Consider the following 16,432-nt stretch of genomic DNA (forward strand, 5'->3'; position numbering starts at 1 on the left):
CGTAAGGAAGAGACGATAATCCTCGGGGATAGTTCCACAGAAGACTACCCAGTTCAACCACCAAAAAAAACTATTGAAGTGGTATTCCTGGATTCGTCTGAAAGCGTGCAGCCCTCGCAACCAAGCTTGCCGGACGAACCCTTGCATTCAAACTTGCCTGACGTACAGCCCTTGCAACCAAACTCGCCGAACGAACCCGATGACCAAGCCGACACGCCTATTATCCCAGAAACAAATGCACCCGACATCAACAACGCGATGACTGATGAGGAACACGTACCCACATCAGTCTCACCGGCTAAAAGCTCGATATCCAGTATCCACGCTCAGGACTTCTACAACCCTGACGAATTTTAGCTGCGCAAAAATTCTCAGTCGACGGGGGTGTGTGATGGGGGATTCACCAATCCCCAGGGAATACTACTATAGCACACATTAAAACTCACTAAACTTTCACTTATCTTATTTCGTTGTTCTCAATTGTCTTTTGTTATTGAACTCATTTCTGTACTGCAAAACTATGATCTAACTTAACAGGTACCTACTGGTACTGTCTGCATTCACTTCACTGTAAAACTGTTAACTAACTTTCATACTGAACTTAATCTGATTGTGAACTAGTTTGTGACATTCAACTTTATATTCATTTAACATAGAAAATCACTAACCGAATCCCTCGGTGAAGGTAAATTGAACTTCCAAACGAATACTTTTTGATCAAGTCTTAACAATAATAATAAAAATAATAATAATAATAATAACAATAATAATAATAATAATAATAATAATACTAATAATAATAATAATAATAATAATAATAATAATAATAATAATAATAATAATAATAATAATAATAATAATAATAATAATAAAAAAAATAATAATAATAATAATAATAAAAATAATAATAATAATAATAATAATAATAATAATAATAATAATAATAATAATAATAATAATAATAATAATAATAATAATAATAATAATAATAAAGATAAAAATATCACATTTTTTTCATGTCATTACAGAAAAGTAAGTTTTCAAATCAAAGTTCCAATAATGAAAACTACGACTTGCATCAAAATGAGACATAATAAACATTTCATGTTGTCAGAGAATAGCTCATAGTTTTCTTGACTCCAACACTGTGTTCTCCAAAATTTTCAGTAAATTTTGAAGTTTTCTCTGCTCAAATTGTTGTCATTTTTCTGAAGTCTTATGATTTAGTCTCTTAATCAAGAGTCCAATTGGCTTCCTGAAGACGTATAAATAAATCTATCTAAAGCTTTGAGTTGATACCCACTCGCCGCTATGATTTGGAATAAATTCAAGTTTGGAAAACTGAATTTTTGATGTTTGCCTAGTTTTTTATCTTATTTCTGCCAACTTGTGGCTCAGTCGCATCAATGACTGTTGCCATCCTGTTTTAGTGAACCAAAATTTAATATCTAAAGCCGTTTCATTTTATAATTAGTGATTTCATGACATCGACACTACGAGTATTAATAAAAATTTTAGTTTTTGATTGTTTGTCGAAATTTGCGAATCATTCTTGGGGTCTTGTCAAATTGTCACAGTAATGACAGCTCCTTTTAGTATTGAGAGAAATCCGATTTAAAATCAAAAATGTGTAAGGTTAACAGCCTATAGCTTTTATGACATCAACAAATTTATCTTTTATCGATTTTCTGTTGTTTCTGTATTTGTTGTCTTCTGTGTATTCTTTTTACTTCTTCTGAAAAATGATGGATTTAATCTGCTTCCCATTGAGATAAATTATATTTAAAGTTTTTAATGATTGGTAGCTTATGCTATTAAAGACTTTAAGTTTATTTGTTTTCAGAAATATCAGTGTGCGATCTGCGCTGTTTCGATCGGTGCCTCTTTTACTTCTTTTTTATGTCAGCATGTAACAATCTCATAACTAACTAGAGCCATCTATTTTGTTTTGCCGCAAAAGTGATTCTATGTGTTTGTTTTATGCTTTAAAATATGTTGTTCATCTTGAAGAAAAAGTGTTTTCATAAAAACTTGAATCTGGTCGATAATTGAGGTTTTTCTGTTGTTTTTTCACATCTTCCCTTTCATAGCAAGTCCTCTTTATGTATAATGGAGAGCAGACATATTTTATTCATTTAGCAGCTATTGTTTTTAATTGTTCCAACAAATTGTTTTGGGGTTTGTGGGTTTTTGAGTTTTGACTGCTATTGTGTAGTCCGATGACCTAGTTTCTGTAATGACAGGTCCCATTGGCTTCCGAGTGAGCTATATCTGAAACTTTTTGGTGTTTGATTGAAAATCTAAAAGTTGTTGTGGCTTTTGAAACTAATTGGTTTTACAAATTTCACTGGCATTTTGAACTTTTCAATGGCTAATTGTTTTTCTTAAAAAAGCAATTGAGTTATTGAGTTTTTGCCCTAATTAATGCCCTTTTTGCTTATTTTTTGCTGTCTTGTCTAGTAGTCTCATTAATGGCAGTTCTCATCGGCCCTCTGATGCGGAGTTATTTGATAGTTTCAAAATTTTTGCAAATGCAAATCTTATCATTTTTGTGATAGTAGCCATTACACAATTCTTCATAATACATAATGACTCATTTCATATTTTAATGGTTGAACTGGTGATTCAAATTATCCATTAATTGGCACCTCACTCAACCTTAGAGTGCAACCTTGTTTTATAACGTTCTTTGCAAATGCAAATAGGTTTACCCAGAAAAGGCTGAAATGTTATCTGAATGTGCTTTGAACAATTGAAATCAGACTTCAATTCTGTTACCCACTAGGCCTGACTAGAAAAATTGACGATAGATGCCATCTGCATAATTTATGCATGACTCTCAGACATAATATCAATTGTTTATGATATTATGTGATTGGGAGGGAAAATCATTTTTATGGTTGTTAAGAATTGGTTGTAAACCGGGACTCCGAGTTCACCTATTAGTTGATTTCGCCGTTGGTAATTTAAAATTTGATTGCTAAGAATTGAAATTTGTTTTTTTAACATTGAATAAAAATTCTTATTAAAATTGTTAAACATAATTGCAAAGAAAATTGAGATAAATTAGCTAAGCAATAATTTGACATCAATTTTTACACTGAAGTTACAATCGTTTTCTGTTTTATTACTTTTTTCCTGAAAATAAAAAAAGAGTTTAAGTACTCCCACGATATTATCTCATGAAATATGATTTTTATCTCAATTTTGTGCGCATTAACGAACAACCTAGATCTCATCAAATTTGGTTGCACCATTTTCTCGATTTAAAACTGTTTTCTTCAACAGCTTTTCGATGACTCAGATATTTGTGTAGTCTTTTGTTTCACTTAAGAATTTTGCCTTTTTCAAACGTACTTTTAACTTTTTTTCACTGCATACAATGCAGTACTTGTATCAACTGTACATTGGATTCCCTTTTCTGGTGTATCAGTGCTATTCTGGCATATGGGTTAAGTTCAAGGGAATCAGTGATCGGGAAACTTGCCCTCGAGCCTGAAAGTGCAATCATTCTTCTGGCTGGTTGAGGTTGAAACGTACGGAGAGGTTTAGGAGTTGGGTGTTTTTGCAGAGTGCAAGAATAAATTTTTCAGTTTAGTCAATATAATGATAAAGTTATGTACTATTGCTCCCCAGTACTTTTGATTACTTTCTAGTGTTATAAAAGTAGTATAGAAATTAAAAAAATTAAACTTACGGTTCGCTTCTTCCTAGCTTTGGAAAAATCATAGAGAAGTTTCACGAAAACGTCTTTCCTGTCTGAGAAAACAAAGTCCGAATTATTTTTTTTCAAATTGCAGTTTTTCACGAACAATTTTGCTTCAAATTTGTGCATTAAAATTTGTGCATTAAAAAATTGCAGGTAATTTACCTGAATAGTGTGCAGGTAAGCAATTTTCGAGAAAATTGTGCAGGTAAATTTTACCTGCACATGGCCTTACCTGCACAGTGCATGTAAATTTACCTATACATTATTTAGTGTGTGCAGTCAAAAAATAGGAAATCATTCTCTTTATGCATTGACTGTGTTCGCTTCGTGTGGTAAGTGCAGCAGCATGCCTATATTACTTGATGAGATAGATCAGTTTACTTGATAAACTCCTACTTGTGAGCTGTCAAATCGATCACGTCCTCTGACCGACACTTGATCTGCGAATGACAACTTTTTCTCCTCTCTTCTCCGACTCAATGTCATTCCACCCCCGACCGGGAAATCCCCCGATGGCGAATTGTTCTCGTTCCCATCCGGTGCACGACGCTCGAAGAAGTCAGGTTGATCCAGACTTCCAGGTCCTACTGGGATCCTGGTTATCTTCCCAGGTGAGTGATGAACCCTCATAGTGGAGAAACCCGACGTGATTCCGGTGGATCCCCGGTGGTTGTTCATATTGGCTACCATGGGTTGCTGTTGGTTCGGGAGTGTCAAATTCCCCCCACCCGAGTAATCACTCCTGGCCTGGGGGCTGTTTATGGCCTCGTTGATGAGGGAGTCAGTCTCTTGGTGATAATTGGAGAGTCGCAGACCACAGTCACTGTTTGACAGATATGTTTGTTCGATCATTTCTGAAACATGCTCACTTTTCGAAACAAAACAACTCCAGCTGAACTATTTTCTTTGACGAAGCAGAAAGAAAGAAACAGATATCAAATAAGCAATATCTAGTTTGAGGTGCCAGACTGGAGTGACCCACGATCGGACACAAGTCGAACGGTTGGCGGTGTGTTTCCACACCAAAATAACAGGATCTGGAAGTAGGTTCGAGCGCACAAAAGTTTGGACAATTGTCTAATTTTAGTCAGATCAGATGTCATTCTGGTCTGAAACGGTCTAATGAAAGGTCACTTCGACCTGGCACCTCAACCTGGGTATCGTCAGCAGCTATTTGCTACCCTAGCCGAGACCCGGAATTATTAAAAGACCGTCCTCGACAGATATTGAATATGAAAAGAATTTGTCTGGACCCAATGTGATGTCCTGGACTTTGGCTGGAACTAAAACAACCGTCCTAGAATTTTGCTGGAACTGAAACACACGTCCTGGAATTTGGCTGGACAAAAAATGTGTTCTGCAATTTGGCTGGATTGATATCAGTTGTTCTGGAATTTGCGAGCTCATGATTTGGAAACATAAAAAATTAAATTGTCGCTGAAAAACAGAATTGTCGATGGAGTATTGAACTTCAGGAAGTATCGAACTTAAGAAAATGTCATTTGGTCAATCAAAAAATTGGTCCACCGGGTTCAAGGTGTCACCGCTAAAAATCGCAAAAAAATGTAATAGTAGGGGTGAGTTTGAATAAAAGTGTAAGATTTGCGCTAAATGCGATGAATGTGGTGGAAAAAAATTTAAACGGTGAACAATTTTTTTCACCCCTTATGCGGTGAAAATTTTTTCACTGCTAAAAATCGTAGTTCTTACAAAAAATCACCGCTAAATCTACCGCTAATCTAATAATGTTTAATCTAACAAATTTCAGACAAATCTAAAAAATTTCGGATTGGGCGTAATTTGGTCTGCTGTAAAGTCAGATTGTTTCTGAGGGAATTTGATACTAATAATATAGCCTGCCGTCATATCCAGCACAATTGCTCAAAGACAGCTCAGTGAAAATACATTTTCATTGAGCTGTCTCAGAGCAATTTTGCAGGATATGACGGCAGGCTATATTATTAGTATCAAATTCACCAAGAAACAATCTCACTTTACAGCAGACCAATTTACGCCCAGTCTGAAGTTTGATAGAACAGATCCAAACATATTTTATACAATTTTTTTTGCAATTAGTTTTTGTTATCATTATGTACACTGGTCCTCGGCAAATACTAGACGTTGGTCCTTGTAGTATAATATCTGTAGAAGAAAAGAAATTATTTAATTGGGATCAAGACTTTCACGAAACTAGCTGTGGCAATATGAAGTCTGTGATATGAACTACTCACAAAATTTTTTTGGTTGGTTCAATGGAAATTATGGTTGGAATCAAGGACAAACACATTGAAAGTTACTTTGAAAAGAGTTCTTACAAGAAAGACGAAACTAGACATAATAAACATCTCTGATTTTAAATGTTTGCTTTTAATTCGGTTACATTCATTTTGAGAAAAATTTTCAGCCCGATCGTCTGCCTAACCAGTTGGTAAAGATTTGATCAATTGAATATAGTCTTTATTATTCGATTCGAAATAATCAGTCACCCATTTGTTTGCTACTTCTAGCTTGTAAATTGTTTGATGCAACTTTTTTTACAACTTACTGTCTCTGTTTGTTTAAGACAATTTTTTGCATTTGATGCTCTCGTAAAAATTCAGTTTTCTTGGGCGCTGCTTTTATTGCAAATTAGTTGACAATGCATGTTGTTTAACATCTGTTAATATAATATCAAAGTAATAGTCCCGAATTTTCATATTAAAAACATATCAACGTCGGTCCAGAAAACCTGCTTCAATTTCAGCATCGCAAAATTGATAGTCAAAAGAGCTTTACCTCTCAGAACAAAGAAATTTTATCGACAAACTTGAGACGTATGACGGAACATTTTGTCCAACGCACAGTCTCGCACGAGCAGTCTTGCTTCACATAACCTATTTCGAACACTGAATTTTCTCTTCTCAATTGTATATAAAAACCCCAAACTATAGAATCTGTTTTGCGTTAAACGGTAGAAGGCAGTCTATGGTTTTGTGAGTTTTGAATCTAATCAATCTTTTCAAATTTTTTTTTTTGGCCTCATTTAGTTGAGCTTCTAAAATGAATGTCATACAGCAACCAAATTGATTCTAACTAAAATTTTTTTGTCAGTAGGCTGAAACTAATGACTTTTGATTTAGGAGAATGATTCATGGAGTTTTTGGAGTGCAAAGTTTTGTTGTTGTTATTGTTGTTGTTGTTGTTGTTGTTGTTGTTGTTGTGACTTTTGGGCATCAAGCCAAGGGGATTGCTCCCATAGACGTTTTGGTCTTGATTACAATGTTTTCTGCAATCGGAGCAATCACAGAAAATGGTCCATGTACACACTACTCTTTCGTTGAAGTTCAACATCAGACGGTCCCACATGAATGACAGAATACTTCTTTTGAGTCCCAAAGGCTAGGAAAAGTCTATCTCTTCAGGCAGATTGTTGGCAACTTTGGCAGTTCAAAAGTAAAAGTTCTCTCTGAATTTCTCGGTTCTCAGTTTTGGATTTTTGAATAATCTGCTTTTAACTCTACCTTTTTGGTTTTCATAGGTTTCTATCAATGAAAGTGCGTTTTTTTTATCATGTTACAGTTTACACAATAGAAGTAAATCATTGAGTTGCAAAAACATAGGAAGCGGAAGTTATCTTAGGGATACCATGTTTTCATAGTTCGACGCATTCCTAAAGCCCGTTATCCACTTCAACGCAGGTTTTTGAAAACATTCCATTAATCTCATACTTTCACGCGATGGGTGCCAAGTGCTTGAAGCAAAAATAATCAAGGGTAGAATTAGGGATTTGTAAACCCAAATTTTCACTCTCGTTTCCATATTCTTCGATAAATTTATCTTCAGAAAACCAAAAGTTCGATTAGCTTTCGCAAACCTAGACTCCAGGTGCTTTGCCGCTTTCAGGGTACCTTTAAGCTGCACTCCCAAATCAGTCACCTTTGTGGATTGCTCTAATGTAGTGTTATTCTTCGTAAGACTGAGGGACTGTCCCTTAAATGCTATATAACAACATTTTTCAGCAGCAAGTGACATTCTGTTTCTGGAAACCCAAAGTGAGATTCTGTCAACTTCTTTTTGATTTTCTTGGTTACTTTTGTCAATAAACAAGAACTTTGCGTCATCCGCATATGGATATGAGGTGCTGGAAATCAAGGAAGTTGGCAAATCATTTATGAAGATGCAGAAGAGGAAGGGGCCCAAAAAGGACCCCTGCGGAACACCACTTGATACTTGTAGAAGGTCCGACCTGACACCATCAAATCTTACGAACTGTTGTCGGTTACATAAATAGTCCTTGAGAAGACTAAGTACACACCCGCCCACTCCAATTTGCCTTACTTTGATCAACAATTCAGCATGCGGGACCTTATGGAATGTTTTTGAGAAGTCCGTGTACAAGGAATACACCGAATTTGGGTATCCTTCCAACGCAACTTGAACGTCGTTCAAGAAACAGAGCACGTTCGACACAACTGATCGTTTTTTTCACAAATTCATGTTGCCTGGTTGTTAAATGATCCGAGAACTGCTTTTCGATCGGATCATACATACATCGTTCGAGTACTTTCGAAACTATAGACAGCAATGTCACTGGTCTGTAATTTTTGACACTTGCTCTGCAGCCTTTTTTATGGATGGGCGAGACAGCACCAATTTTCCAACAGTTCGGGATTTTTCCTAATCTTTTGATGTTCCTAAAGACTGCGCTCAAGAATAGACTGAGCAGTTCAGCCCATTGCTTCAACAAACAGGCGGGAATGTTATCTGGACCTCGAGTTTTTGAGACATCAAGGTTTGTTAAGAATGCTCCTATTCTTTTTGAGCTGACATCAAAATTCATTAGGGTTGGGTCCGGAAGGTCATCGGCTACCGTGTCTTTGGTCTTCTCAGAAAATACAGACTGAAAATACCTATTTAGCAGGTCTACTTTCTGTTGAGTGGAATCGGCAGTCTCTTCCTCTAGAGAAAATATTTTGGGTAGATTTACTGTTTTTCTAAGGCTCTTTAAGTGCTTGAAGATCACTGTCGTATCAAGAGTGCTCACAAGCTTCTGTTGATACTGACACCTATCTTCTTCTGCAAGTAAGTTCCAGTAACATATTTTCTAGTCTCAAAACTTTTTCCGATAGCACTAAGCTGTTTGGTTTCTTGCGTTGGGTTCGCCGAGGAGTGCTCAGCATCTTCATAGTATGAGAGGTCTCCCTAGAAAACCAGGGAGGCACAAGCTGTCTATGTTGAGTACGTTTGGGACAAGGTTTCTCTATTAATGATTTAATGTAATCACAAAACTCTTCATCCATGCGATTGATGGTAGTGAAGCATGTAGCCTCGAAAGGGAACAAGGTCATTTCTCGCCGCATCGCATCGTAATCGGCGTTGCAAAAGCTGAAATAATTCAAGACAGGGATTTTGCGTTCTTCTCTGTGTTCTTTAATTGATAATAATACCGGTTCGTGATCTGAAACTTCAAACAATTGTCTGAAGACAAGATCAATCTTGGCAGTCGTGTTTTCCACTTTCCGTTCAAAAACAAGATCTAGTGTGTTCTTTCCACAAGTACTAAAGTCCACTATTTGGTGAAAATTATGTCTGTCAAACATTTCAGTCACCGATAGCTCGTACCCATCTGCACTGTGATTTAGGCTCCAGTTGACCTTTGGTAGGTTGAAGTCTCTGCAAATCAAACATGCGTATTACTTGAATTTTTCAATAACTCTGAGTACCTGTTCAAAGTCAGCTAACGTGTATCTGTAGGCGCTACCTAGTGGAGGATTGTAGTTGACACATAAAAGATATTTCTTCAGTTGTATGTCAACGATCGTGAAAATACATCCATCCGGGAGATCGTCACTGACTCGTTTTTCACTGATGATGATCTCAATAGCTACTAAAACACCTCCGTGTTTGTTGACAATTCTTCCACATCTGAGTAAGATATACCCAGGAAGCATAAGTTCTGAGTCTTCTAAGTCTTCATTCATCCAAGTCTTCGTAACGATGGCAATGGGGTATCTACAAGTCATCACAGCATTTGCAAACTTAGTTCGTCTATCAAAAATCAAAAGACTACGAGCATTTACTAACATCAGATTGAAATTTTCTAGTCAATTGGATGGTTCTTCTAAATCAACTTTCGTACCGTTGTGAAGCAGTCCAAAGCTGGTAATTTTGAGTTCAGTTGCAGGTGTTCCGTTCTCTATCATCTCACGTCTCTTCTTAAGACACATATTCTCTTTTTCGGATTCTGCCTTAGTTAGTGATGGAAGTACATAAAAAACGCGGTCAGAAAGGAGTTTCAATTTTTCTCTAGCTTTAGCTAAAACCCTCCATGTGTCCCAACACTTGGGAACAGTTACTAAAACGCTTCCTGGCTTCGAGCGTTCTTTATCAAACCTTCCAAGTCTTCTCACGTTTTCAACCGTCGTGTTGACTTCAATTGCATCAAATATATCTTTTATGTTCTCATTTAGTGAAATCAAGTTCTCATCTTTTGTCTTTTCCAGGTCTTCTGGAATTCCTTGAATTCTGAAGGTTTTCAAGATATCGTGATGTACTTCCTTCTGTTCGTCAGACGTTTTCTGCACATTCACAACTTTCTTAACTATCTTCTCTTCAAGGATTTTCTCCATGGACTTCTCAGTCTTCGCATCGCTGCCTGCAAGAGCAGCTTCAAGTTTCTGATTGATCTGTTTGATTAGGGAATTCTCCATCTTTTTCAGGCTTTTGTTGAGCTTGTCGTCAATTTTTCCTTCGACGTTCCCTTTTGTGCAGTTCTGGAAGATTTGATCTCTCTTCCCTTTATTCACGCATTCTTTACATAGGAGTAAAACATTACTCATCAGACTTGAGAGCACTTTTATGGCGTCCTCTTCCAATCCAGCACATTGCATGTGCATCTTCAATCCACAAGAGATACATTTGTATACAGCTTCTCCTCTTTTGATTTGATTTTTACATGTTTTGCATTTCGCATCGGAGTTCCGATACATTTTGCCCCACAAGGCTTCAGCCTATAAACTCAACACGTGATACTGAGAACTAGGTACTAAAACCGGTCCGAAGTAGCACAAGATGAGTTTTCAAGCTATATCAAATGATAAACTGAGAACCAAGAGTTATTTGCTCTTTCCCAACAAGCTTTTGATAGTCTTTTCTTTTTCTGGGCAAAGCGATTCAATTCACCGTTGACTCTCTTCACAGCTGCTAACGTTCGAAGTTCGTACAGAGGTTTCCGATGCAACTGAAGATACTCTGTCAGGATTTCAGGATTGTTAGATTTTTGCTTCGGCAGAATTTCACGAACAATGTTTGCTACTTGGAAACCTTTGGTTCTCAAGGTTTTGATTTGATCCCAAATATTTGGAGCACCTTCACGGTTGCAATGGACGACCCCTTGTATCTGATAGCCAAACGACAATAAGATCTTCCTCAATCTTTCTGCGACACCTGAGTGAAGTTGCTAACTCTATGTTGAGTCAGCGAATTATTGAGCGTATCGTGCCAGATAATAATGTCCGTACGACGTCGCATAGATCTCCGGAGTATGAACTGAACAGTTTTCCGTTTGTTGTTTTTTTTCTGATTGAAGCACAAACCGGGTATGGCAAGGATGTGACGATTTAGTCTTTTTCGGATAAACCAGGGTAAAGATCGAATCGCATGCGACAATGAACTTGCACCAAAGATAAACATTTAGGGGATAACCACGGCTATCCCAGAACAGTCTATCTGAGTTGTGTATTACACTGCTTTTCTTGCACAGTAAGGAACTTCCGAAAATCACTGGCCAAAGAAAGCCCGTATTTATCATTTTGGAATGACAATGCATTAAAAAGTTTTTTAAATCGTTTTTTATACGTTCTAAAAAATATTAAACTAAGATCTTATAAAACTCTCAAATACAGAAACTTTCATAAGCTGGAGTTGTAATTCGGTCTATTATGAGAAAAGTTCAAACAATGTATGAATTAAATGTGGTCCTTTCTTAACAATCAATATGGTTCTAAAAGCAGTTCCTTTGACCTTTGTGATTATGATGATGAAGGGAAGTGGGGTGGAGGGGGTGGCCTAGTGGGTAGTTGGCACTGGGTGAAGAGCAATGCCCCCCTCCCCTTTTGTCCAGGGTTCCCAGAGTGTAGGGTACCCCGTTGTGATGATGTGAGTCCTTGTCTCTTCCGCCCCCACCTCCACAGTTGATCCTGTTATGGTAAAATAGAAATATAATTATTGGTTGAGTTGTGTATTACATTGCCAAAACGACGAAAGACTGTTGAGTGCTCGCTACGGACAAAAGTCGAAATAGCATCTTGAACAATCGAGATTTTTTCCTGCTCAAATTTGAGCAATCTGGATTTCAATTGGCGGTTATTCCATAAAACTCTGCATGCTTGTTTTGTTTTGGTTAGTTACACTTCGTTGGCAGATATTCGCAACTTCTAATTTTCTTTTACTTAATACATAGCATTGATGAATTGAATGCAGCGCCATCATTTTTACTTTAAAAGTTCTATTCCTACCGCACTATATGGCAATTTTTAGTTTTAAAAAGGTGGTACAATTCAGTTATAAACTGCTGCATTTTAGAAGATGCTATGCTCTGACCCGAAGTGTGCTAACCCGAAGTATCCGATGGCAGCGGCCACTATGATGGTGATTGTGAGTATGATGCCCACAAATATGGCCGCAATCACAGCCAAGTTGGCACTGGGTGTGGTCACCCCTCCTAGTCCACTGTAGTTCGAGCGAGGGTTGCAAGGGGCTGAAGGTAAAACAACAACTCAAAAAATGACTAATAGGATTTACAGAATAGACAAATAAGTTTCATCAAAATGGAGTGAGAATATAACAAGATTAAGATTGAGATACAAAACAGAAAATCAGTATACATAACAAATTTAATTCCAGGCCGTCCTAGTCGGGTGTGCTGGCTTTTGTGCGATACATGACACCTTGAACCTGGCTTTGGGTATCAATGGAAGCAAAACCAAGATCTGTTTTTCAGATTAGAAGATGAAATGAGGAATTGTCTCTCTTCTCATTCTTAGTCAATGTGAATAGTTCATGCTCATTTTTAATCTATGGGTAAAACTCTCAGAAGCGGGTTTCAGAGCATATTATTGTTTAATAGCATTTGATCAAAGATTCTCACAAATTTACATCTTCAAATTGGATAAATATTCTTTGCCAAACGTCTATCGTAGTCGTCATATTTTTCACCTTCTTAATTGCCTCTTCTCATTAACTTTCATTAACCTCGCCTCTCATTGGGTGTGACAAAATGAAGTTTTTTGATTTCTACATAATTCTTCACGTTCCCTCTCATATTGGGTAAACTCTAACCAACGTTTAAACTTTTCATTTAGAAAGTATAAAATGAAGGCTCGAAACACGATGTTCTTCAAATATCATTGAAACAAAAATCATTTTTTAGATACTGTCAGATATTTACATCAAAAAGGTCTCTTAATTTAATGACAAAAGCTCTTAAAGACAACAGTTCTTATATCAGAAACAAATGAAGCAGAAGAAACCAAGCAAAATGGACGCTTCCATTAACCCAAAATCTACTAAAATAATAATTTAACTATCTTGATAAAATACGAAGTGAGATCCCAGGAAAGGTTCTGAGGTCCCCTCCGAGGAAGAAAATACCCTAATGGAAGCGAGAATTAGTATGAAAATGAAATAAATGATTGAGTTCCATCGGACAGATACGGAAGACCCGACGAAAGCGTCTAAAATTTTAATGAAAAATGAAGTAGCCGCGATAGAAAAGGAAATGCATTACGTCGCCAATCCTAAAAATACAGCCGATTCCGCGTTTGCGGACATGATTGACAACATTTTGGCAACCATTCTCGCGTGGGAGAAAAATGGTTAAATTGTGGACAGCATTGACGAAAAATTGCGGACAATGGTTACAATATTCCGTCACTGATCTTGTATAAATCACGTTTTTCTGTCATAAATGTCCGCAATTTATCGTCATCACTGCACTTTAACCTTTGATTTAAACTCCAAACGTTGACGGACTAGTATTATAATTACGCCTCACTTCATTTTGATAAGAAATACTAATTTTGTCCCACACTTAGTCTTTTAATCAGTTTCAGGAGCCTTGACGGATTAAACGAATAATTCTCCCTCACTTTACGTTCAACTCATTTAAAGTTAAGTTTTTAAACCTAAATGTATGTTTAAAACCTTGACGGATTAAATTTATATTTGCCTCTCTTTGCATTTTGATCATAAGCACCAATTACATCCCGCTTTGTCTCCTTTAATCGGTTTCAGAAGCCTTGCGAGGAAAGTAGTTACTTAGCGCGGACGTTAGTGACGCATATGTCAGGACAATAGCGACAAAAATCTGTCCGCCTTTCTTGCGTGTCATCAAAATCCGCTAGTGCGGACATCAATGGCAAAAATTTGCAATTTTCAGTAAATTTGCAATGTATTACCTCACAGTCACTGTTGTCCACAAGAGCCCAAAACGCCTAATCTCAAAAATGGGGAGCTAACAATGATGTAATTAGTAACAAAATTTTCTGGCTCAAAATGTGGGATTGGCAACGTAATGTGTAAAAAAGTTAGACAGAGAGATGTTTAAAGATTGAGAAACGACACAAAAGAAAGTAGCAGAGTTAGTGATGGACATGTGATTAAATTAATTGTGAAATGTTGTTGCAAATGAAGTTAAAAAGGAGCCCCCGAATGGAAAAGGCAAGAATAGCGTGGCTGCTTCTACTACAAGTCTTCTTTGGTGAAATTTTATACCAGGTCGCATCAGCGTGTTGAACGGCTAACTTATCTCCAGTAGTGGAAAAAGGAAGAGTCATGGCTGATAGCAAATCGCAAACTGGAGGACATTTTTTTGCCAACTTGGACCTCAGGCTGATCTGCTGCTCGTTACAATGACATCGTTTTTTTGCAACTAAACATTATCCAAAATGCTGTTGAGAAGTCAGGTCTTTTCACAATCAAAGCCACAGAGGATCGAAAGTTTAGAGTTTGTGAGCAAAATTTTTCTCAGTAAGGTGTTAAGTTCGTTCAATTAACACTGCAAGTAGCATGTGGTAAGTTATTGCCTGTCAAGACATTGAAACGAATAACCACATTTTCAGACAGCAGGAACTATCAACCGGAAGGATTTCTCATTGATTTTGACCAGCAGGCACAGTAACTCTCGGTAGTTACAGTTTGTTGTCCTTGTGTGAAGTTGCTAGCCCCCGCGCCATGAGAGTCTTGGAGGTTTTTGAAGAACTAAGCGCACGAAAATAAAGTGAAAGTTTTCAAAAAGCACCTAATTAGAAGATCTAATCTCTATCAACAATCAGGAGTTTTTTTCTTACCTGACCTAAGTGGGGAGACATTAAACATACATTTCGTGTGTTGAAAGTTAACTAGACTGATGAAAATTCATCTAACTCTGGCTCTGTTATTTTGAAAAACATAGCCATGTTAACCAACTTGATTGTTAATTTATTGCATTTGAAAAAATATTTTATTTGTCTCCTAAGTTAATGGTTTTGGCAATAATATATCTATCCTAAGTTAATAATGATATTAGTAATGATAAACCTATCCTAAACTGAATGATATTGTTTAGAATAAATTTTAGCTTACTACTTTAACATAAACGTTTTGATACAATTTATAATTCGGAAACAGAAATAAAAGATATGGCTACTTCAAAATAAATAAGAAAATAAGAGTTGGTTAAAAGATTCTCTTCTGTGTTTGCTAAATCAAGTTGGAAGCTTTTTATTTTGTTTCATACAGATACCAAAGCCTTGCAAAAAAATATGTACAACATTTTATATTAGGGAAAAAGACAAAAATTAGGGGAAAATGAAAGCCCCTTTTTTCGGAAAACTTTGCTCTCTTGTTGAGAACTTTCGTCAAGCAAACATGGTCATATGTTCAGACATAAGAAAAAACAAAAAAATAAATCAATGACCAAGAAAACCTTTTTAAAGAGAATTTAGAATTTTTACCACGTCAGATTGTATGTAATTTTTTTACAAATTGTTTCCTTTTTGCTGATTACTTCTTTTTGAAGGAAATTAGATCCCATTATCGTAAGCGTTTTATAACTCAAGCTCTCTTTGGTTTCTACTTTACCATTTTCTTAGGTTAACGTGTGAGTCCATTTGACTTTTAAAAAGTTTAAAACTATAAAATTGTCCTCGTAGCTGCACATTAGCGCCAGACCTGAGTAACGGTCAGTAGCACGAAGAAATTATTTTCACATGATCTTTATAATGATATTTTGAAGACCCGATTGTGAGGGTTTTTGGGAACAAAAAAATGCAAAATTAGACTCAATTGCGTGGGTACCATGGTGATGTTAATAAAACTTTCTGAGAATCGACTAAACTTAGAACTGATTTCCACCATGTGTTCCCTCCCCAACGAAGAATACCTTAACTCATTAGTAGAAATTCAAACCATTCAAAACAAAAAAAATGATTTAGCCCGGGGTTCGTTTTGCGGTCTTTGCTCGAAAGTTGACAGGAATCAGGTTAGATTACTGTGCGACGTTTGCTCATAAGCATTGAACAGTAGCATAATTTGGACTTACAATATTCGGTTCTGCCAATAGCATCCGTTGTCCACTCTCCTTCACCGTACCCATTTTTAGCACGCACCTGAAAACAAAACAACATTCAAAACAAAGTAAACAGCTAATGCAAATAGCAGCAGAGAGAATTTTTTGAGAACATTTTTAGTGATATGCGGTGACCA

General features: G+C 36.6%; 1 protein-coding gene across 3 annotated transcripts in view; it reads right to left on the reverse strand.

Annotated features, from left to right (window-relative positions):
* The window catches only part of LOC142344702 (angiopoietin-1 receptor-like), a 207,186-nt gene that overhangs the window by 6,537 nt on the left and 184,217 nt on the right, over positions 1–16,432 (reverse strand). For all 3 annotated transcript variants that reach the window (XM_075396570.1, XM_075396569.1, XM_075396571.1), the window contains 4 exons: positions 16,269–16,335; positions 12,305–12,446; positions 11,711–11,886; positions 4,106–4,563 (listed from right to left, as the gene is read on the reverse strand). In XM_075396570.1, coding sequence (XP_075252685.1) covers positions 4,106–4,563; positions 11,711–11,886; positions 12,305–12,446; positions 16,269–16,335 — 843 coding nt within the window. The remainder of the gene's footprint in view (positions 1–4,105; positions 4,564–11,710; positions 11,887–12,304; positions 12,447–16,268; positions 16,336–16,432) is intronic.

The sequence above is a fragment of the Convolutriloba macropyga genome, chromosome 8 (assembly GCF_964194025.1).
Source record: "Convolutriloba macropyga chromosome 8, txConMacr16.3, whole genome shotgun sequence".
Lineage (NCBI taxonomy): Eukaryota > Metazoa > Xenacoelomorpha > Acoela > Convolutidae > Convolutriloba > Convolutriloba macropyga.